Here is a 23,444-nt window from a genome sequence, read left to right as displayed (position 1 = left end):
CTCAGCACAACATTCACCTCATACCGACTCAGCTCGACCTTCATCATGGGTCTACCCAGCTCAACCTTCCTGAGTGAATTAATAATGGAAAAAAAAAGGAATAAATTTTCAATTTGCTTCTTTTTTTTAATGAATTTCAAATTTACTATTTTAATTATTTGAAATACTTTCATGTCAATTTTAGTTTCCTTTTAATTTTTCCATTCAAATAAGTCATTTTATTTAAAAAAAATTCAAATCTTCTAAATAAATAAATTATTCTATTAAATTGTCTCGTCTAAAAACAACCTAAAAATTTAAAATTGTAATTTCTAGCATAATTTCTATTATAGAACTAGATAGTTACAACGTATTGTACCATGAAGTTAACTTTAATTTTAACTAATTGTATAAAATTAACTTAAAATTTAAATCTATTTATATAAAATAATTTCACCTTATGTGTCGTAAAATTTTAACTAAATTGTCTTTTCATATCACTAAATCAAATCATCACTCGACTTCTATTTTTCTTAACCTAGATCCTCCTCTCTTTCCATCTTCTTTTTGCTACTTCTTCCCCAAAGAATATTTCATTTAGAGAAAAATTAAATGTGAACTGTGCCTGCTGCTATATATATGTATATGAGGTAATGTAAGTGTGTTATGCCGCAGGTTGTTTATATAAGCTTCGAAGCTTATATATTCATACCGAAAAAGAGTAAGACCATTGATCCCATTCAAGACCTCTCTCGAAGTTTCTAACTTATAGTTCCTTTGCAAGTACTTTCAGAACTGAAGCAAACAAGAGAAAGGCTTAAGCTTTGCAACAATGGAAGCTTATGAGAACGAATCCAAGAAGGGGTTCTGGAATGCGGAGGAAGACTCAGTTCTGACTAATTACGTGAAAAAGCATGGAACTGGGAAGTGGAACCGGATTCCTAAAGTGACAGGTATACTATAATGTCGGTTTTCACAGTACTCTCATCGATGCTCTCCATTAATTTCTTCTGATTTTGATTGTAGGGTTGAAGAGAAGCGGCAAAAGTTGCAGGCTGAGATGGATGAATTATCTAACTCCTGATGTCAAGCGTGGAGATTTCTCAGAAGAAGAAGAAGACCTTGTTGTTCGGCTTCACAGTCTCCTTGGAAATAGGTTCTTTCTTAATTCTTACAAGAAAAAACTCTTGTTTTGATGGTACTTACGATCGATTAAACAATATTGTTAAGGTGGTCTTTGATCGCGGGGAGGATTCCTGGGAGAACAGACAACCAGGTGAAGAACTTTTGGAACACTCATTTAAGCAAGAAGCTTGGTGTTGACAAGAAGAAAAAGAGAAAAGCTTGTGTCACTGCAAAATATATCCCCAGAGTTGAAGCTGGTGAGCGTGATTGTAAAAGTGCATCATCATCAAAGGGGAAGCTTGTTCATGAAAGTTGGAGTGATGATTTAATGGAGTTGGGAAGCATGCATGAGGGGATTATGAGAGATGATTTTGGATGTACCTTTTCTTTTCCTAATACTGTCTTTGATCTATGCACTTCTCCTTACTGCACTCAATCTTTTCACCACTCTTTCTTTGCCCTTTGATTGCCTTCTATGTAAAACCAATATCCTCTCTCAACAAATCCATCATCTCTCTCTATGTTACTTTTACCTAATTTTTATATCTTATATTTTTGTTTTAATTTATGAAAAGCAATATTCAGCTTGGCGTTGTGTGAAAATTAGTAGAAATGGTTCTTCTTAATCATCTAATAAGTTGTTTCTTTTAATATATTACATGAAACTCAAAAGGAACCTAAATCACATTTTAATCAATTCAACCAAACTAATAATAAAATTTAAACATATTTTTGGACCTAGAAAAAACACGATTTACCCAAATTATCTATAAAACACTGAATTTTTACCCAAGTTTAAAATTGGTATAAATGTACTAACTCATCTAATTTGATTTCGATTCACACATGATCTATTTATATTCATGAATAAACACTAGGATCATAAATGCTTTATTTAAATTTCATACGATCCCGGTTTAAATGTTATTGTCACTAATCGTTGTGCTAAAAAAAAATTCAAAAGGACACACACTCTCACTCTCTCTCTCTCTCTCTCTCTCTCTCTCTCTCTCTCTCTATATATATATATATATATATATATAGTTGAATAGGAAACATGTTAATTATATAAGGATAGAGCAATTAGGGACGCTGATCGAATTCAAAATTGCACTTTCAATGTAGGCAATAAATTAAAGTTTAAATGATCACCAATTAGTTGAATCCTCACAATAAAATATCGGATCTTTAATTTCTAAAAGATTAAAAAAATGAGTATCTAAAATTTGTGAATATAGCAAGCAAACGTTTTTTATTTCAGTGATTTTATTAGCAGAGACAATCGCCGCGATTTTAAAAACTAATAAAAATTAAAATTTTAAGTTATATTGAATATATAGATTAAAATTATAATGGTTAGGTTATTATTTTTATATCTTATTATCATAAATCGAAATTTTTTTTATGTCTTTTTCTCTAAATTTTCAAAGTTGTAAACATATGTTCAAGAACATCTTGTTCATCTAATCTAACCTCGACTAAAAAGACATAGCAAAATGCAAATGAAATGGAAAGATACATAAAAGAGACATGAGTCCAATCCAGGATTGATATCACTCTTAATTCAAAACTTTAAAGTAATGAGTTTATAATTATATGGTGCTTATTTATCAATTTTACTCAACGTGAAATTTAGACTCACACTTTGTTGATTCTCAAGTGGGTATTCACCAAAGTCTCACATCGAGTCACATCGAGTAATATGAAGAAGAGAGTAGCAGAAAAGTATTATAAAAATAAAGAGTTGGTTTTAAAGTCTCTTGGGTGTATATGAGACTTGGGTAGTTGTGTGTCATTGGAAAGTTTACAATTTTTGCTAAAAAAATTGCACTGTGAAGGATTTGCAGTTTTGGTCCATAAAAAATTGTATGAAGGTTTGCAATTTTTCGTTGGTGATAATATTTCTTGTTGAGTGTTTGTAGATGTAGGCTTTAATAATTTAGAATATATATATATATATATATATATATATATATATATATATATATATATATAACGTTTATACAGTTTTATATGTTAAATCTAGTTAAGGATTCAAATACAAAAAAGTTAGAAGATAAATTACTCGATTTTATTTATTTGTTAGTTTTGAGACTAGTTTAAAAATTTACAATGATTTGTGGATCAATTAATTGGTTTAGTATGAATTAAATATAACCTAATTACGAGTGTTTGATGTCAGGTTGAAACGAGTTTACATGTACTTTTACCGAACTCGAAATATAAATTATTTTTTAAATATGTGAAGTGAAACAGAACCATGAAATGACTGAATGAGTGAAAATAAAGCGGTTTGGTCTGACCACATTTTTGTTAATTGAATCTAACTAGGCGTCTAAAAATATAATATTAGAAAAACATTATTCATTAATTAAAAATTATACTTTTTACGCGATCAAACAATTAGAAATACTCTTTTCTTTATTTCTTTTACCCTTTGGTCTATGAGAAGAAAAAGATAGATGAGAATGGGCAAAAAGAAAAAATGGATGCATATAGGTTCGAAAGTGAAAGAATCCAAAGGCTATTATTAATCGATTTACGTACACTAACTTCTGGTTCCATGTTTGGTGACAGGACATGCTCCACCTGGCCAAATAACTACAGAGGCCATTGCTATCTTTCTGCCACAAAACAAATTCAATGCTTCTCTCTGTCACTGCACCATAGATACCCTTCGTGCACTATTCTTGTTTCTTCCACACATTGGGATGAACATAGAGATGAGTATGAATGTTTGGTGGAGGTGATAATAGAAATAGCTTCAAAACTAATGATATTCGCTTATTTACTTTGTTTTTCATGTATATCTCTTCTTCTTCTTCTGTCCGTATCTTTCTTTAATCTCTTTTTTTCCGTTTATTTTAAACTAAACATATCTCATATTTTTAACTGTTGTGTCTTTCAAATTAAAGAAGAGATACAACATTAATGAATCATGAAGTTAATCTATATATAAATGATTGATACTACTCTTAATTCAAAGTATTAAAATAATGAGTTTTTGGATCTTAATCTTATATGATGTTCAACATTCTCATTTTCATTTAATGTGGGACTTTGACTTACACTTGAATTCCCAATAATTTTTATCTTATATATTTTTATGCCAATAGCTGAAATGGATCACTAAAGGCTATTCCTTTAGTTCAAAAATGATAAAAGGGAAGCACAAGTTTATCTACTGCAGTGAATTTGAACGCAAAATGAAATCGAGGATGGAGTCGGAGAGGGAATCTAGGGGAGGGAAGGAGGGGCCATGGATGACGGGTGAAGGAGAAGGACATTATATTAACACATGCATGAAAATATTGAAATAGTAACGTAAACATATGTGTAACGTATATGTAATAATGTCGTCTGTCATATCACATATATGTAACATATATGGAAAAATATTGATTGCCATATCATTAAATTTTTAATATCGTTTAAATTTTGCATAACAGGAACTAAAACACATTTAATCCAAAATTAATTAAAAAAAGGTGACAAGAATTTGGAAGGAGGAGAAACAACTTTAAAAAACCTTTATAATAAATATAAAAAAATGAGAAAAAAACCAACAAAAAAAATTACAACTAGAGGAATACTTAAAAGAGTTTGTTAAAGAGACTAGAAAGCATAAGCATATTTTGTAAAAGTTGAAAATCTTTTGCTTTAAATGTTCTATAATAACTTGGTTTCTTCTAGAATGAAGTGAAAAGAGATATAAACTAACTTGACTACCGGGTGGTTAACTTAGTTTATGAACTTAACTACCTTGTTGAAGAAGTTGCAACTTTCCTCTTCATCATAGGTGCCATTGTGGACAATTTGAGAAAGTTTATCCCATTGGTTGGTTTGTGTTGCTCATTAAATCCATTTTGTTACATGTTTTATTGTAGGACACGTTTAACTGACAAGGTCAAGAAGACTCTATTGGGTCTTTCGAGAGAGGATCACCACGGAGACACAACACTCATGAGACATGAGCCCAATTCATACACAAGGAATTGACACCACTCTTAATTCAAAACCTTAAGGCAATGGTTTTAGGGTCTTTATCCTTGTATGATGTTCAACTTTCTCATTTTTACTTAACGTGAGACTTAGACCCATATTTGGATTTCTAACAATTAGAATATTGAAAATTTTTAAATATCTTTTTACTTTAAGTGGTGAAATGATACATTTACTTATGAAAAGGTGGTGTTGTTATTCCATTTTAACCTTTATTTGCTCCATCTTTTGCAAAAACTTGAAAAATAACAGGGAAGAAATTATTAAATTTTTTAAATCATATGAATATTGAGATTTATTAAAAAAATTGTTGTTAAAATATCATATTTTACATGTAAAATATGCCAGTTCAAACAATGACAATTGAAAACATCATAATTTACTTGCAGAATGTGACAATTCTCCAATTGTTGTATTATACTTAAAAAGCAATGGTTTTAAACAACAATCATATTAAAATCGTCACATTTTACAATATTTTTTGTAGTGTCATAAGTTTCTACACATAGGTAAGACACTCTTTGGTATTCTTGGTTAACTCTTTTTTAATTCTTCCAATGTTCTTGGTTAACTCTTTTTTAATTCTTCCATGAGTATGAAAGACTACAATATGGTTTCAAAGAAAGAGTATAGAAAATAATACCAATACTCCACTTATAACATGATTTCATTTGTACAAAAGCATACATCATTAGTAATTGAATCCAAAATTACTTGATTAAATGACATAAGTATTATCATTTATGTCAACCAATGTTAATAATTGTCAAAAAGTTGAGATGAATTATTGGTGTTTTAGGGAAAATTCACTAGGAAGGTTCAATATTATTGAGCCATGAGTAACCCATATAAAATAATATGACACCACTTCAAATCTAAAACTTTAAGATAATGTGTTTGTGATCTTATTTCTCATATGTTCAACTTTCTCATTTCTACTTAATATAAAACTCAAACTCACATTTCGATTCCTAATAATCTATCCACTCAATCACACAAGTCACTTTCACATTAGTACACTCCTCAAGCAAAAACATTTTTAACCATGAGTACTTATTGGTGACCTTTACTTATCTTATTGTTTATCTTAGTGGGACATAGCTTGCCTAAAATACTTGCTAAGAAGATTTTCAATACAAAGTTTCAAACTTTAATATCACTGTTATGGGTCCCAATGTAAATAAGGATGATGAAAAACTTGTTAACAATGAAGAATAACAAAGATGAATAGTGTGACATCCCATTTAATAAAATAACTTTAATAAATAAAACATCACATATCATAATAAAATAGTACAAATAGCTGAAAATATATCAGAATTTAACCATTATAGTCATCCCAGAATATACTTAAAATAAAAGTACCATGGGCACATAACAAGGTCATAAACATGTCTTAAAACATAAAACAGATTGGCAAAAGATTGCTCAACAGAGCAAAGAATTGCATAAGACCAATTTTTCAAAGGTTGCTCAAAAGAATAACTTTAATAGAATAAGGATGATGAAAAACTTGTTAACAATGAAGAATAACAAAGATGAATAGTGTGACATCCCATTTAATAGAATAACTTTAATAAATAAAACATCATATATCATAATAAAATAGAACAAATAGTTGAAAGTATATCAAAATTTAACCATTACAGTCATCCCAGAATATACTTAAAATAAAAGTACCATGGGCACATAACAAGGCCATAAACATGTCTTAAAACATAAAACAAATTGACAAAAGATTGCTCAATAGAGCAAGGAATTGCATAAGACCAGTTTTTCAAAGGTTGCTCAAAAGAGCAATAACCAACATGGCTAAACTACACAACAGCATCTTCACCATCTTGATGTCACCAAGAGTCTCCTCATTTGCTCACACCAACATTTGGTTATCATTGCAAAAAGGAAAACACAACAAGGAAACAGACACAAAAAGAAAGAAAAGTAAGCTAGTGTATTTAAGCATTCATATGTAAATATTGTTACATATAAGTATGTGTTAGGAATCCAAGTATGAGTCTAAGTCCCACATTGACCAAAATTGAGAAAGTAGAGCACCATATAAGGATCAAGACCCATAAATCCATTGTCTTAAGGTTTTGGGTTGAGAGTGGTGTCAGTGTCTTATGTGGTTAGGCTCAGATCAAGACCATCACCCATTAATACAACACCAACATTTTTTGATTCCAAATTCAAAGCAATGCCTATAGTACCTTCTTCAAATTCCACCAATTCACCCGCCATTACTTCATAAATACGAGCAATACCATCGCCTACTTGAAGTACGGTACCAGTATTTACAATTTTTACTTCTGTATTATATTGCTCAATGCGTTCACGGATAATTTTACTAATTTCATCTGCACGAATGGTTACCATGAAAATATCTTAAATTTATTTTTTATAAGAAAAAAATGATGTTGTTCTCCCTAGTGAAACCCCCTCTATAAAATCTAACAAGTGGTATCAGAGCCAACTTATGACTCTTGACTCGATATCCAAATTATGCTCAAGTTTTCACTCAATTAAACACCCAACTGACTCTTGACTCGATATCCAAATTATGCTCTCGATATAGAATTCTAAGGAAGTATGCACTTGTGTTGATTTCTAAACTTTGCAGAGTCTAGCTACAAGAGGTTATCACCCAATCAATCACCAATAATTTTCCTTGAAACTATTTTATCATCAACATTCCACATGTTATCTCAGAATAATTATCATCCCAAGCTAAAGACATCAAGTACAGGTAAAAAAAATGTCACATCATTCATGCATAGCTTCATACATCATATTTTTAACATTAACTCAGTCAATCATAAGTTAAAATAAAGAATTAAAATTATGTAGCAATTCTTGCTTAAGCTAGACCGATCTCGCTTAAGCTAGAAACTCTCACTTAAGCTAAAATTCAAACAGTGAGCAAAGTGAAATTCTGCTATTCTCGCTTAAGCTAGATTTTCTCGCTTAAGCTAGATTTTCTCGCTTAAGTTAGAAATTCTCGCTTAAGCTAGACTGATCTCACTTAAGATAGAATAACATGTTTTGACTTATTTCAGCATGCAAAAACCAAAAATCCAAAACAACAAAAAAACAAAACACAACCACAAACATCAAACCAACATTTTAAGCACGATTCAAGACCAAAAACATGCAAGACACTTACAAAAAGTTTTAAAGCCCTAGCTTCCCTTACTTCAAAACTGAAAGCGAACCTGCGGGGAGAGAGCCCTAATGGAATGAGCACCACAACTCTAGAAACAAACTGAAAAACTGAAAAACATGAGCATAGGAACAAAAATGATGCTCTAATAAAGACACCAAGACTGAACCAATTACAATCGAACTGAAAAAAAGAAAAAAAATTGAAAGATTGATCTAAAATCAAGAAATAAGTGGACTGACTTGAACCTTTTTACTAAAGTTGGACTCAAAATATTAAGATAAAAAGTGAGCTTTACAAACCCAAAAAAACTTGACAAAAAGATTAAAGAATTAAAAATAAACAGAATATTTCAAGGAAGGTTTATAAGGAGAAAAATAAACAAAGAAACTTTCAAATTTGTAAAACTCTTATATCATAGAATATTTCTTGATTCACTTGAAATATTCTACAATTCAAAAAGTTACCTAAAGAACAACGTCGATAATTTTTGGAAGAGATAAATGAAGAGTTTAAATCTAACCCATGTCACTTTCATAAAATGTTTGGTTGTAACTTCGCATGTGTCTTAAACAAACTTGGAGTCAAGTATTTTGTAATTACCATGTGCTATAGGAATTAACTAAATAGTTAATTATAAAAGATTTAGCTCTAGATTAGTGTTTTATTTAAGTTTTCTAAGATTAAAAGATGTCTATAATAGGAAATATTCCCTTCTTGGAAAATCACTTTTAAAGATTGAATAAAATTTTCCTTTCATTGAGTTGAACTTGTAAGAGTATTAAGAGTTTTCTACTCTTATTTTAATTTATCTTAATAAGTTTTCTCAAATAAAGAATCTTCCCACACTTATTTTTGGCATTTATCGCATAAGTGACATTTTTTGTTTTTGTTTTTAAGACTGAATCCATTTTCTTTTTCAATTGGATTTTCCACAAGTGTCACAAGCTTAACCATGCTACCAATGAAACTCCCTGTTTTTATGGTTGTTTGAGTTCTCTGTAAATTGATCGTACCGTACCAACTTTGGAATCTTCAGATCAATTGATACTAGAGTTCTGTGTTGAATCATGAAATTATTTTGGTATGTTTTAAAACTTTAAAATATAATAAATTAAAATTATTTATTTTTAAAATTTAAATCATGTTAATAAAATTAGTTTAAATTTAAGTCAAACTAATAAAATTAATTTTAATTTTACACGTAATACTTTGATATATAAATTATAATACAGAAATACCACAAAATATAATCATATGCTTTCCATCTGCATAAAAGTGATGTTCTTATACCTACATTCAGAGGCGGACATGAAGTTGAGCCAAGATTTCATACATGAAGACGTTTTCAGTGAATTTTATAGTAAGTATATATTTAAAAATAATTATTTCATAATAAAAATTAACTTTTAAGAAAATTATTCTACATAGAAGTTAAAAAATCTATATCCTACTTATATAGCGTACCCAAATTTCAATCATCACATCAATCAAAATAATTTTTAGTTTCCATCTTTATCTTCTTTCCTTTTTCTTTCTTTTATTCTTTCTTTCTCTTCTTATTAAAACAACTTCAAGATCAGTTTCATTTTCCGTTGTTTTTTCTTTTTTATCTTGCTTAGCTTTCTTTATCGGGAAAGCATAGAGATTTGGTCTGCTGAAATTTGTGCCTGTAAAAATTTACAGAGGGGAATGAAAGATGTTGGTCGTTTTTTTGGGTCAATTGGGTATTGCGTAGAGTGGAAGAGGATATGGTTGGAGAAGTAGAAGAAGAGAAGAGCAAAAAAAACCCTTCATTCTGTTTGTTTTCTTCAGCTAATCCACTCATCCACTTCCTCCTTATCTTCACTATAATCTCATCCTCTGTTTTCCCTTTCTCATCATCACTCACCCTTACTATTATTGTATATCTTTTCGTTCTTTCGCTTGAGGGTTGAAATTCCAAAGCAGGACTGAGTTCTCAGTAGAGTAGTTGCCATGGCCACCCAATCGCCGCCGCCTTCCACTTCCACCGCCACGGACGAAAACCCAGGTTTTCATTTCCTTCTCTTTTGCCGTCGATTCCACCTTTTGCTTTGAATTGCAACTTTTTGCTTTCTTTTCTTCCTGTCTTTAGTCACAACGTGTACTATTACTATTCATTACAAATAAAAAATTGCTAAACTCTTCTTCTTCTTCTTCCGCTTTCTGGTACTAAACACCCCACACCATGTTTTAAATCATTGGAGTAACGGAATTACTATAGCTTTCTGAACGTCAGACATAATGCATAAGTAAAATGAATTCACAAAATTTGTGGTTCCAATCAGACTATAGATTTGCTCCAGAGAATATGGACTTCTAAAATACTATTATGCTATTTATGTAACTTGATTATTATTATTTTCTTAATTTCACCAAATGACCAATTTGTGCTTCCAACTAGTGTAAATAATTTTCTGCTTACTTTTTTATTCTCGCTTTAGATTAATGATTAACCGCCTACAGTAATCTTCATCAGATGCTACAAGAAAGATTCGTTAGTTTCTTCGATGACTCCTCCCACTTTAAGTCCTATATTCAATTGGAATTGGACATTTGCTCTAACTTAGATAGTCGGTCTCGAGCTTCTTTTTCTTTATTTTTTTTATTTATGTATATATGCACTACTACTATTGCTAATACTAAGGAATGAGCGGTGAGGGGCAGAGCATTTGATGGGTCATATTCATCCTTAGGCAGGACCGAAGAATGTACAAGGCTGCTAAAGGTAGGGAAATAAAATAAGATGCTTTGACCGAATGAGATGTATCGTTGAGATCCCACATTGATTATACATATGACTAAAGTAGAGCTTATAAAAAGGTTTAGGTATTCCTCACCTTGTTAGTTAGTTTTTGAGGTTGAATAAGGGCATACCCTAAATTTAGAAAGGATGAGAAAGATAAAGTTCTCTAATCACATGGCAAGATACCAGGGATCGATGGTAGGGCTACTTTCAAAATCATGTAATGAAGGACACTTGATTTTATTGCCCTTTGATAGGCTACATACCATAGATGGAGCTCCAAAATTATACCTTCGATTATAGACTTTGCTTTAGGATTTTGAGGTAAAAGAAGCATTGAATAGGATGGATACCGGAAAAGTAGTTCAACCTATAGTACACCTAAAACTTGAGTTGTGAAAGAATCAGGGAGAAAAAAGCATAGGATGGCTCATAAAGTTGTTTAACATGATTATAATCATACCGGATGAATGAAGAAAGACTTTGATCCCTATCTATAAGGACAAAGGTAATATAAAAATTGTCCAAATTAAGGGTGGTTAACCTTATTAACCATTCCGTGAAGCTAGCTTCTGAATAGGATCATTGTATCTGATAATATGTGATAGGACTCCAAATAGGGGTCATATGGTGAGAAGTGAGCATGGGCCTGTTACTCATCAAGGAACGATTATAGACAGGATAGTTAAGCCCAGAATATGGAATGTTTATACCAAAAGAAATAAAGTCGGGTCAAGTGGGGAAGGAGTGAGAAGTTAGTTAGGAAATGGGGATGACGTATAAGAAATCTCTATTATGTGGGATACTGGTATTTGAGAGAGAAGGAGAGTTTGTTGGAGTGGGAGGGGAATTGTGGTCCTTTTTGGACGAGAGTTACTCTGTTGAGGAGTCTATGACTCTATGGTTCACTGTTGCTATAGAGCTATCAACTCATCACTATTTTACTGCATAATCTGTTAAATAATACACACCTAGCTATTCAGTTCGCTTCTAGTTTCTATCAATATGCATAAACTTTCACATGGTAAGACACCCTTTAGGTGCACTACTGGTAATTTGTAACTTAAGCTAGAAGACATATAACAATAAATTATATTTTTTGACAGATTCTATCATGAGCCAAAATACCAATGGCTTATATTGTTAAGTGAAGACACACAAATGGTTTTTATACTGCATCTCTATCAGATTCCTTGTTTTTCTTATATCAAAGGTTTAGTGGCCTTCATCATTTTATTGTACTATTTGGTACTGAATTTGAATGTTTTCGTACTTAATTGGATTTGATAATGGATTGTTTTAGCTTAAGTATTGTTTTGAGTATGATAAAATTGATTTGCCGAGCCTTCTTTTTGAGGTTTAGGTTCTGAGATTGCGCAACCAGCAAATATGGATCAGCAAAACACCAGAGAAGCAGAGCCCGCTAAACCTAGTTCAACTCCATCAGTATTTGTAAACTCCCAACCGATGAGGGAAGAACAAGTTCAGAATGCTGTGAAATTTCTGTCTCACCCAAAAGTTAGAGGTTCACCTGTCATGTATAGGCGATCATTTTTAGAGAAGAAGGGCCTTACAAAGGAGGAGATTGATGAAGCATTTCGGCGAGTGCCAGTATGCCTGTTTTCTTAAAATTATTTTACCAGTCACCCAAAATTTTCTAGGTTGTTCTATCACAGGCAACCAATTGATTATCAGTGTATCAATTTCCTACATGTTCATTTGTTTTAATCCTTACCTTTGGTTCCAATCACAGGATTCAGCTCCAACTGTGCAGACAGGCGGTGTAAATCAAGGTGAAGTGTCTAATATTGAAGTTTTCCTGCGTAACTTTGGATCGAGTCAAATTGCATGTGAAATCTCTGTTTTTCTTTGAATAAATGAAGTTGTTTCTATGCATGGTTTCCATTATTTTGTTCAATGGGAACAAGAGAAAAAACATGACATGAAATCTCTGTTTACTTGATTTTCAATAAAGCTGGATAGGTATTGTTGGGTTTCACTTTGAACATGATTTATCGTAATACTAACAGATGGGCAACTGAAATCATCATCAAACAATCAGCAACAAACTCAGCTAAAAACATTGCAGCCGGTTTCACCTGCTTCTACTGGTGTTAATACTTCATCTGGAACATTACCACGGTCAAGATTTCACTGGTCCCATGCCCTTATTGCAGTTGGATTACTGGCTGCTTCAGGTGCTGGAACAGCTATAATAATTAAGGTATAACTCTTACCACGTACTGTCATGCATAATGTCAGATATTTTAAGGGGTGAGTACTTTTAATGACATTTTACATCCTTTCTTGTGCTTGATATATTGCTTTGTCTACAAGTTTTATCATATTGCTGTTTGATCTGCATATAACCTTCAAAGTTCACTTCATGTTTTAGAAATCTCTTCTCCCTCGGTTAAAATCTTGGATACGTAAGGTTGTCCTTGACAATGATGATGAAGAATTGAAGAAAAGTGATGACAAACCAACATTGATGGAAGAAGCTGCACAAGCTGCAAAATCAGCTGCAGCTGCAGCTGCCGAAGTGGCAAAAGTGAGCCAAGAAATTCTAGCTTCAAAAGGTGAAGGTGGGTTTATAGAACTTTAATTTGCATGCTATAAAATGTCTTTGATTTGTTTTAGTACTCCTACTCTCCTTGGGCTTCTTCTATTTATGAGAAATGACTGTAGTTATTATTGCATCTGGTGTTATAATTTGCAGAGAGGAGATACTTTGTGGATGTTGTGAGCCTTTTAGACAAGCAAGTACAAGAAATGAAGTCAATGACAAATGCCATAAGAAGATTGGAAGGTAATTGACCATTACCATTTAATCTATTAGACTGGCATAATAGCTTTTCAATGCTTTGAATATTTTATACAGGGTTTGATTTATAATTTTCCAAACTTGTATATTTATAACCCCTTAAGAGCCAAAAAAGGGGCTCATGGTGACCAAGAGTTTTGACAAATATTATGCACATTTTAACTATTCTAATTGGGTTCTAGCTTTATGATTCCCTTGTATTCGGCTTTCATCCAATTGTAATTATTGATGGCTTATCATGCCCAAAATTTTAGCAGATTTATGCTGGAGGTTTTAAACAATATTTCAGATTTTTTTTCCTTTAAAATTCTTATTTATCTGTTTGTCAATTTGTGAACAATATAACTTATAACGGAGTTCCGTCTCAGGGCAAGAAGATCTTCAAATCAGTCAAACAAGTTCAAAGGTCAGATATAAATAGACTTACATGGGACTGTCTCAGCATCTTTAATGAACTTTGTCACAGCTGATCCTCTTTTAAGTTGTTTTAAATAAAATTTTACTTTTGATGACTGCAACTTTTTTAAATATATGCAGCAACTGATTGTGAATGGCAAAGCGGATTATGACATGCGTTCAGGTTTTCATATTAATAATTAAGTCTCAGTTAAATTATTCTTATCTTCTGGACTATTTACCTATCATCAGAATATCATGTGCAGTGAGATCTTCATCTCCACCTGCATCTGTTCAACCATCAAGTGGTCTTCATCCAAAGTCATATATGGAGGTATTAATTATCTTGTTTTTTTCCATCCACTGCTTTATTTATGGGTCATATCAGAATGTTAATCGTTTTCCATTTTTGGTTGTCTTGTAGATTACTTGAATACTAATCAAAATATAAAGTTTAGGCATTAAATACTTTGGGACATGACTATAGCTTTCCTATTGTGGCCACTGACAGTGCTCAAGTCGGCACTGTTTATTTAGTGAACACATCTGATTTTTTTTTTCTTTTGTTGGATATCTTATTTTCTCTTAGCTGTATCATCTCTTCCGTCTCTAAATTTCTTTAAACAACTATCCAATTTATTTTGAATTTTTGCTAAAGTAGATAATTGAAGGAACAAAAGCCCATAAGAATATTTAGATGCTTTTTGTAGGAACTTCTACCCATCATATTCATAAATGTGAAAACAGAAACGATAAGTTATAGTGTAATTGTACTTATAGAGTTATTGACATGTCCTACGGTCCAAATTATTGAAGTTAACTTTTGCAAATGCTCATTAAGAAGCAAATTGGTACCAATGCTAGGAGGAAGAAATATACGATGCCATCAAATTGGCTGAATTTAGCTGGCTGGGTTTCTTGTGTTCAAAGGAGGAATGAGGTTGGAATTAGAGGGATTGTCACTGCTCTCACAGTAGAGAAGAGGACAAGTTTGTAAATAGTCAGGATAGTTGGCATGATGAGATTGGGGAGGGAATGGTTTGTGGGTGTAAAAGAAACTGAACAAGAAAGAATCTTGTAACAAACTGAATTGTATACATTTCATTAACATGTAAAAGAGGAAGGATACAAGTGAATTTATAGCTAACCTCCAACAGGGGAGATACCTGTTAACAGTAATTAAGAACTTTATTTAATTGATACAGGAGATAGTTGTTTGCAGTGGCTAAAAACTCTGACTATGTATACAATATTTACATACAAAATATAACTAAATATAAACTCTAATACCCCCCTCAAACTCAAGGAGAGAATTTTTCAGGAGAAAAACTCTTCACATTGAGTTCGCCTCTGTGAAAAGAAAAACGAGCTGGAGAAAAGGGCTCGGTCAGCACATCTGCCCACTGATCCAAGGCTTGTAATGTGATAGATGAAACGCAATTTGGTCACAATCTTTTCCCACACAAAGAAAACGTCAATCTCCATGTGTTTTGGTGTGGCCATGATGCGCCAGATTATGAGCAATTGACACAACATTCTTGTGGTCACCAAGAATAATCCGAGTAGTGAGTGAAACAAGCAACTCAATGAGCAAACCAAAAATCGATGTTAGTTCGATAGAAGTTTGAGCCAAACTTCTATACTCAGACTCATTATTGGAGCAAGTAGTAACTTTGTTTGCAGGACCACCAAGGTATTAAATTGGGGTCAAGATAGATGGTTGTTCCTGAAGTAATCATCAACATCATAAAAGGCTTTGAGTGACAGATTATGCAAGAGATGCAGGCTGAAGATGTAGTCCATGAAACAAAGTACCTTTAAGGCACCTTAGTAGCCGTTTAACCACAACCCACTGTGATTCTAGTTGTTTGCCCATACTTTGACAGAATTTGTTAACAGTGAAGCTAACTTCTGGTCTAGTGAGAGTAGCATATTGCAAAACACCTACCATTGAACTATATAGTGTATGATTTGAAAAGAGATTAACCCCAAATTTTAGATAGTTTGTAATTAACAGCTTTATTTAATTGATAAAAGAGATAGCTATAGGCCAACAGCTCTAACTGTGTACTGACAATATTTACAAACAAAATTAACTAAGAGGTAGGCATGAATTGTGAGGTTTTAGATAGGGAATTCTCTTTGCATCAGGGGCCCATTATTATCATTTTCTTTTCTGCATTTTTCCTGAGAATTATTTACTGATCTCTGAGTAATGGAGCTAGATCTCAATATATATATTCCTGTAGTTTCCAGTTCCCATCATTCTAAGGGTTTGTGTAGTGCATCCGTAATGCTGAAAACGTTGAATATAGACTATTATTAGCTATTTTCTGGTGAGACCCCCAACTTGTTGAAGGGGCTAATCCAGTCTGAGTGGTGCAGCCTTGCTTTTAAGAAAATACGTGCACTTTTTGCTGGCTCTAATAAATGCATCACCTTTTGAAAAGTCATCTACTCAAAATGATTTCTCTTGTTGTCTGTCATCTGGACAAGGACGTAAAGATTTGAAAAATCTCATGTAGAGCAGCTCTTGTAGTACACATGAAAGTGTTAATTGCCTCAGTTTTGAGAACTTCTTACTAGTAGTTAATGATTTGTTTGTAGTTTCTTCATATGTGATGGAATGGATACAGAGTGCTATCTATTTTTTTAAGATTTTGTTGAGTTTTACAATTTTTTCTTGCAGATAATGGCCATGGTCCAAAGAGGAGAGAAGCCTTCTAATACTAGAGTAAACCTTCATGCTTTTTAATCTAGATAAAATTAGTTGCTTAATAAATTATACACCTCGGGCACCATCAATATAAAATTATAAAATTGGTTGACTTTAAAGTTTGATTTGTGAGGAGAGGTGTTAATGTGGAGAAGACTATGGTGTGGAAATAAGATTACACGACAAGTTATGTTTATATTTTGAGTTTATTTCTCTCGAGACTATTAATGTCTATCATTAGAGAGATAGACACTGGATTTGAACATGCAACAATAGCGCCAAAAGATTTAAACATGACCCTGTCATACTAATTAGAATTTGACATGAGAGGATTCATTTCTACTCCCCTATATACTGAATTTTCAAATTTTATGTGGCCACTGTTAGTTTTATATAACATTGGGTTTTAGTGCAGGATATCAGTCATTTACCCCCCAACCGTAGTCAACAACCATCAAATCCACTCTTAGTGCCTAGATCCAAGCTTTATTACAAAATGTTTTGCGTTTCCTAAATATTTGAGGTTTATGAAATTTTTTATCTAACTGACCGACCCAAGTCTCAATATTTTTGAACTTTATTTTGGTAATCTGAGGATTTTCAATGAACCAATCTACAGCGTGGTAGTTTCCCGATTTTGGTAATCTAATTACGGGCCATATCTGTTAAAATATGTTCTGCAATTGGATCATCAAGGAAAAACTATTGATCTAGTTATAAATTAATTTCTAGATTTTGTTGTCAAGATCATAATATTTCAAACTTAAAGAAACTGAATTCTCTGGTAATTTTGTAATTATCTACTGTTTGAAAACATCAAATTACTGGGGGCAGTTCTAAATAGGTTTTTATATCTTTTAGAAATGAACTAAATTGTGTCGTAGTGCATGCCTTTTATACTTGGCCTCTACTTCTGGCTGAAGTTTTATTCAGGCGAAGATAGGAAAAAGGATTGGAAAGAACTGGAAAATGAATAATTTATTCGTTATATTTATGAAGACATGCCAAAGGCAGGTTTTTATGTTTCTAATCTGAAAGATATAATATTTGTTCCTTCTATTTAACCCATGCAACGAACATTGAGTAATGCAATAAAGTCACAAAAACATGCTTATGAAACGGTATATTCCTTTCTCAGTTGTATTATTTCAAATGAATCTGATTTTATGCTTCAACTTTTCTTGGTATATATAGCCTTGGGAGGTTGGTCAGGTGCAAAACACGTCTACTCAGATTCTTCAATCTCAAGTAAATGGTGAAGACCTGAATACCAAGACCCAGGATACGTCTCTAGTAAATGGGGATGACCCATTGCCCTGGTGGCAGAAGAAAAATGTGAGAATCACAGAGATTGACAATGAAAATGGGTCTAATGGAGTACCTTATGCTGCTGCAACCAGTCAGCAACCAGTTCAACGTGTATGGGTTCCTCCTCAACCTCCACCCATAGCTATGCCTGGAGCTGCAGAAGCAATCAGACGCCCAAAGCAGGTGGCCCAAAAGGAACAGAAGTCAGATAATCAGTCAGTGGCTCAATCTTCTGACACCTCTGATGACGTTCAAGGGGTCTCAAAACCATTGGAATCTGAAGGTGCAGTAGAGAGCAGCAATGTCAGCTCAGTTCCGAGCTCCAATGAGATACAAGAGGAGCATGAAGTCAAATATGATGAGAAATGAAGGTGAATCATAATGTATCACGAAAAACAGAAAGTTGGAACTAGCACTTGAAGTAGCCCGTGTTCTGAATAAACATGTCAAAATCTTTGTCAATCATATATATTTGTACTTTGAACTGGACATCAGCAAAAGATGCAAATGCACGTGTCTTTCTATGCAAGAAAAATGTTGTCTACGATTATGGATGCAGCCAGTCTCACAATCCTAAATACTTGTGGGGAATATGATGATATCATGTATTGTAATATTTAGAATTTAAAATATCTTAAAAACTAGTATTCTACTTGAACAGATCTTTAACAAACTAGCGGCAATTAATCTGAGGAGGAGCAAAGAAAATGTATCTTCACAGCTTAGGATCTCAAACAGTATGTTACCTCATAAGAATTTTGTTTCCATGAACTGCATCTTGAGTGGCAATTGGTGACTTGTGACATCGAAATTTGTGACGAGCAAAGATCGAGATTTGTGACTTGTCACATGTTGATATGCACTTTTAATGGAAAAAGATATATGTTGTTGTTTAGTGCACTTTTACTTGAAATAAATCTTAGTTTTTGGTGCGACAACTGATTTGGCAGTCATCTCCACATAACTGTGAAAGGAGATTTGTTAGGTTTTTCTATCTTCCTTCATTCTCTAGTCAAAAGTACTTAGTATGATCCCTAGTTCTTATAATTAGAACATCATGAATTGGATGTCTTTGCTCATGATGAAAGATGCATTTTATAGGTTTTGGTTGATTGTTTTTTGTTATCTGCATATAAATGGTATTCTCTATCTCTTAAAATGACATTAATTTTCCAATTGATTTCAAGTACCACAAGCAATTATTTCTATTATGTTTGCTTAAGATTATGGTAGTTTTATTGAACTTCTCTATTAATTATTACCAAACCTTGCAAGTGACTTGACATGTCGATTATATTTCCTTTTAATAAGTGGTTTAACTCTCTACCTATATACTTTCTTATGTAAACCATCCAGTCACAAGACAATTAATGGGCTAAGAGTAGAATAATGAGATTTTCTTTCTTCTTCATAATCTTCTACAAATTGTCTAGATGTAGAATATCTTTGTATTTTTGTGAGAATTTGTACGAGTATAAATGGGTTTTCTTTGAACTTAAATTAGACCTTGATTAAGACTCGGATAAAAAATCATTCAAAGAACACTAGAAAAACTCAATTTTTAAGCCATACATTAAAGGATGTCTTTTAACTAGAAATCTTATGTCTTGGTGATAAGATTATTCTTCTTTGTTTTCTTGCTCTTAGTGTTACTCGTATATTCTTGAAAGTTATAGACAAATTTATTCTAATACTTGTTGTTCTATTATTCAATTATTATTTAGTTATTTTGATATATCCCATTAAACGAACATATAAGAAAATTTCTTACAGTACCCGTTATATGAATTTGCCCGCGATAGGAGGGAAAGACATCTTTAGCCAACAAAGAGACATTGACCGGTGGAAGTCCTTTTGTTATTCATCTTGCTCATACAATAAAAAATATTTGTGCTGATTCAGAACATTGGAGGACCATTTTCCAGGTATGAAACCAAATAATCTGTAGCGTTCTCTCTCTTCTTCTGCAGTGGTGGTAGTGATGATACGGTGCAACGGGAAGGGTGTCCTGTAATTGTAGGGTGTAGTTATTAATTATGGAGGTGTAAGAAACAACAACCTTTATACTATACTCTATGAGTTTCTTACCTTTGTGTCTGACATGGGTCCAAATCATTGTTGACTGAAATCTTAAATGAGTTATTAACGACATAATCAGTATTAACGAAGTGGTTTTTGTGTAATTAGATGATTATGAATTATTTTAGAGATGTTGTAGGATTGAAGGGTAATGAAGATGTGTTCTCATGACTTGACTCATCTGAGTATCAGAGTTGTATCGTACACTTACATATATTATTGTAATACATATAACACATAGAAATCGGAATAGAAGAAAGGAGAAACATCATTTAATGGTTCTTTAGAAGCCTCTATTGTTGAACCAAATTTTACTAAGTCCATTTTGAATTGTCAATGGTTCTTTTTTTAATGTTCAATCATTTGTTTTTTGTTTTCCATTTTGGCTCCTCACTACAGTTGCAGCAGCGAATATAAAATACAGAGAGCCAGAACAATGTCAGCAAATTAATCTTTCTCAAACATGTGTATACTAGTACTGTTTTTTGTTTAAATATTGTGAACTAAAATTAATTTATTTATAATTAAAACTATTTTATGAAGATCCTAAAATAAAGATCTGAGAATGGCAAAGTCAAAGGAATAAACACATGAGCAAAAAGTTTAGTAACTTTTTAATTACACTGTGTTTGCACGGTAAATAAGGAGAGTGAATTAATACTTATGTGGATCTCTCTGTGCTCTTGAAAAAGTTTTACTTAAGTCATGTTTTCTGCGTTAGGAAGGAAAAAGTCCCTTCAGATTTCTATTTAAGAGGCGTAAATGTTGACATTTTTCGATTTGGATTGCGTTAAGAGAAATCCTCAAACGAAAAAAAATAAATAAATCTTACTATATTAAAACTACGTTGAATTCCTGGTTTCATGATAAAATTGGGTAATTTTGACCATCTCTAAGCAAGTAACACTAACCCACAGAATTTGATACATTCTATGAACATAAAATAAAGATGAATATATATAAAGCCCACTGTGTCGGCGTTCAAGAAATGCCGAACTATGAAGCATCTTTTTCGTTCTTAATTGATTTATTCCTTTGCTAACTTTTATGTCCAACAATTTGACCTTATAATAAATAATTGTAAGGAATAGTAGATAAGGATGCATAATCATTTATTTTAGTTAAAGGGTTTTACGATTCTAATCTGCTAAAATTTAAAGCTATACTTTGCTCAAATACATATTATTGTAAACTATTATTTTTAACTCAAATTTTAAAACTTATTTACATTTTTAAAATATTGCAAATGACTTCATATATACTATTATTTACTTAAATGTAGAAATACGTAGTGATTATGTTTTTTCTTAATAATAAATTACTTTAAAATACTTTCATAACTAGATGTAGTAAATGCGTCATCTTGCGAAATTACTGTCCCAAGATAACGCATTAATGTTTTCGAAAACGAAAGGTTGATAACGTATGTTTAGTTTGACTTAATAAAAGAAGTGATACAGAAATATCTTAAATCGAGGTCAATGTTTCTAATTAAAATCGATTTGAATATTATTATTGTTTTATATTATATTAAGTTTGAATTAGAGACCAGTTTGACAGTTTGAATTGGAGACCAATTTGAGGTATAAATTTGCAAATTTTATATATAGCAAAACATTTGACTTAGAAGTAATATATTTGAACTTTGAATGTTTACCACCACGACGTCGTTACGTGGTTGCTGGTATTTATTCAATCTTTATCCTGTTCTCAATATAATAATATAATAAAATGAGCGTTTTATTGTTTTAATTATGATTGATATTACATGAAAAAAGTCACAATTGATCATATTATTCATAATATTTTTTAATTACTTTATTTCTCATATGCTATCATTTTATTTTTATTTTAGGGTTAAATATGTTTTTGGTCCCTCAAATTTCAGCGAAATTTGGAATTAGTCCCTCATCAAAACTTTTGACCAATTTAGTCCTTCATCTTTCAAAATACGTGAATTTAGTCATTTTAATCAAATTTTGTTAAGTTTATTTGACGTTTCAAGCGCATTTCATGATAGTATTTAAATTATTTACACTGTTTGACACATTTTTGCTTCAATGTTAACTTAAATACTATCATGAAATATGCTTGAAACGTTAGATAAACTTAACAAAATTTGGTTAAAATGACTAAATTCACGCATTTTGAAAGATGAAGGACTAAATTGATATAAAGTTTTGATGAGGGACTAATTCCAAAATTCACTGAAACTTCAGGGACAAAAAACATATTTAACCCTTTATTTTAATATTATCTTTTTGATCCGCTACCTATCACTTGCCATATTATATGTATAACTGGTTAGATAAGTTTTCATATGTTAGGATAATATAATTTTACTTGTATACCAAGTTAAATGGTATAATACAATATATATATATATATATATATATATATATATATATATATATATATATATATATATATATATATGAAGTAGTTATTAAAGCATGGGGTACTCCTACTTGAACATTTATTTTGTCAAATTTTAAATTTATCTTTTTGTTGGGATGCTAGCAAGCACCATACTCATCTTTTGCAGTGCGACAGTATCAATCATTGCATTACAACGATAGGAGTGCTCCAATTAATTTAAAAAAAAATATTGAAAATTAATCTTAAATGACTTTATTTTATTTTTGAATTTATGTTTTCAACTGATAATCTTGATTTGGAATTAAAAATAAAAAATTTAATTTGTGTTGTAGTTTTTATATATAAAATTATTTAATTTATTTATAAATATAAAAGAAAATTAAAATTACAAAAAAAGTATAACATATCTTTTTATTTAAAAAATTGTAACTTGTTTTGTGTATGTTTCAGAATCTGTGACAACTCAAATTTCTTTTAATATGTATATTCATTAAATATTCAATAATTATAAGGTTATTGTAATATTAATAGTTGGACATGAAACTAATTTATAGTACATTTTTTAAAGTTAGATCATATTGTGTTTTAAAATATATTTAAAATGAACTCATAAATATTTCAAAACATGAAATAGAAATTTAATATAATTTTGTTTAAATAAATTATCTAAGATATATTAAAAAGAAACTAATAAATACACAAATGTAAA

The 23,444-nt window shown here is 31.5% G+C and overlaps 2 protein-coding genes across 5 annotated transcripts; both read left to right on the top strand.

Annotated features, from left to right (window-relative positions):
- Positions 1 to 662: 662 nt before the first annotated feature.
- On the top strand, positions 663 to 1,626 carry LOC114179697 (transcription factor WER-like). Its single transcript, XM_028066111.1, has 3 exons — positions 663 to 932; positions 1,006 to 1,135; positions 1,210 to 1,626. The coding sequence occupies exons 1-3, from the start codon at positions 812 to 814 to the stop codon at positions 1,568 to 1,570; spliced, it is 612 nt and encodes a 203-aa protein (XP_027921912.1). The 5' UTR covers positions 663 to 811; the 3' UTR covers positions 1,571 to 1,626.
- An 8,139-nt stretch (positions 1,627 to 9,765) lies between these two features.
- On the top strand, positions 9,766 to 19,048 carry LOC114176157 (peroxisomal membrane protein PEX14). 4 transcript variants are annotated; one of them, XM_028061098.1, is made up of 11 exons: positions 9,766 to 10,298; positions 12,397 to 12,644; positions 12,787 to 12,826; positions 13,064 to 13,257; positions 13,429 to 13,612; positions 13,753 to 13,842; positions 14,226 to 14,263; positions 14,395 to 14,437; positions 14,520 to 14,587; positions 16,943 to 16,987; positions 18,164 to 19,048. In XM_028061098.1, the coding sequence occupies exons 1-11, from the start codon at positions 10,244 to 10,246 to the stop codon at positions 18,644 to 18,646; spliced, it is 1,488 nt and encodes a 495-aa protein (XP_027916899.1). In that variant the 5' UTR covers positions 9,766 to 10,243; the 3' UTR covers positions 18,647 to 19,048. The 4 variants fall into 4 exon arrangements, with proteins under 4 accessions (XP_027916899.1, XP_027916901.1, XP_027916898.1 ...); XM_028061097.1 differs by having other exon boundaries at positions 9,767 to 10,298; positions 13,429 to 13,618; XM_028061100.1 differs by lacking the exon at positions 16,943 to 16,987.
- The last annotated feature ends 4,396 nt before the right edge of the window (positions 19,049 to 23,444 follow it).

The sequence above is a fragment of the Vigna unguiculata genome, chromosome 3 (genome assembly GCF_004118075.2).
Source record: "Vigna unguiculata cultivar IT97K-499-35 chromosome 3, ASM411807v1, whole genome shotgun sequence".
Taxonomy (NCBI): domain Eukaryota; kingdom Viridiplantae; phylum Streptophyta; class Magnoliopsida; order Fabales; family Fabaceae; genus Vigna; species Vigna unguiculata.
The sequence above is the reverse complement of the archived record's forward strand: the minus strand, read 5'-3'. Positions and strand labels throughout refer to the sequence as shown.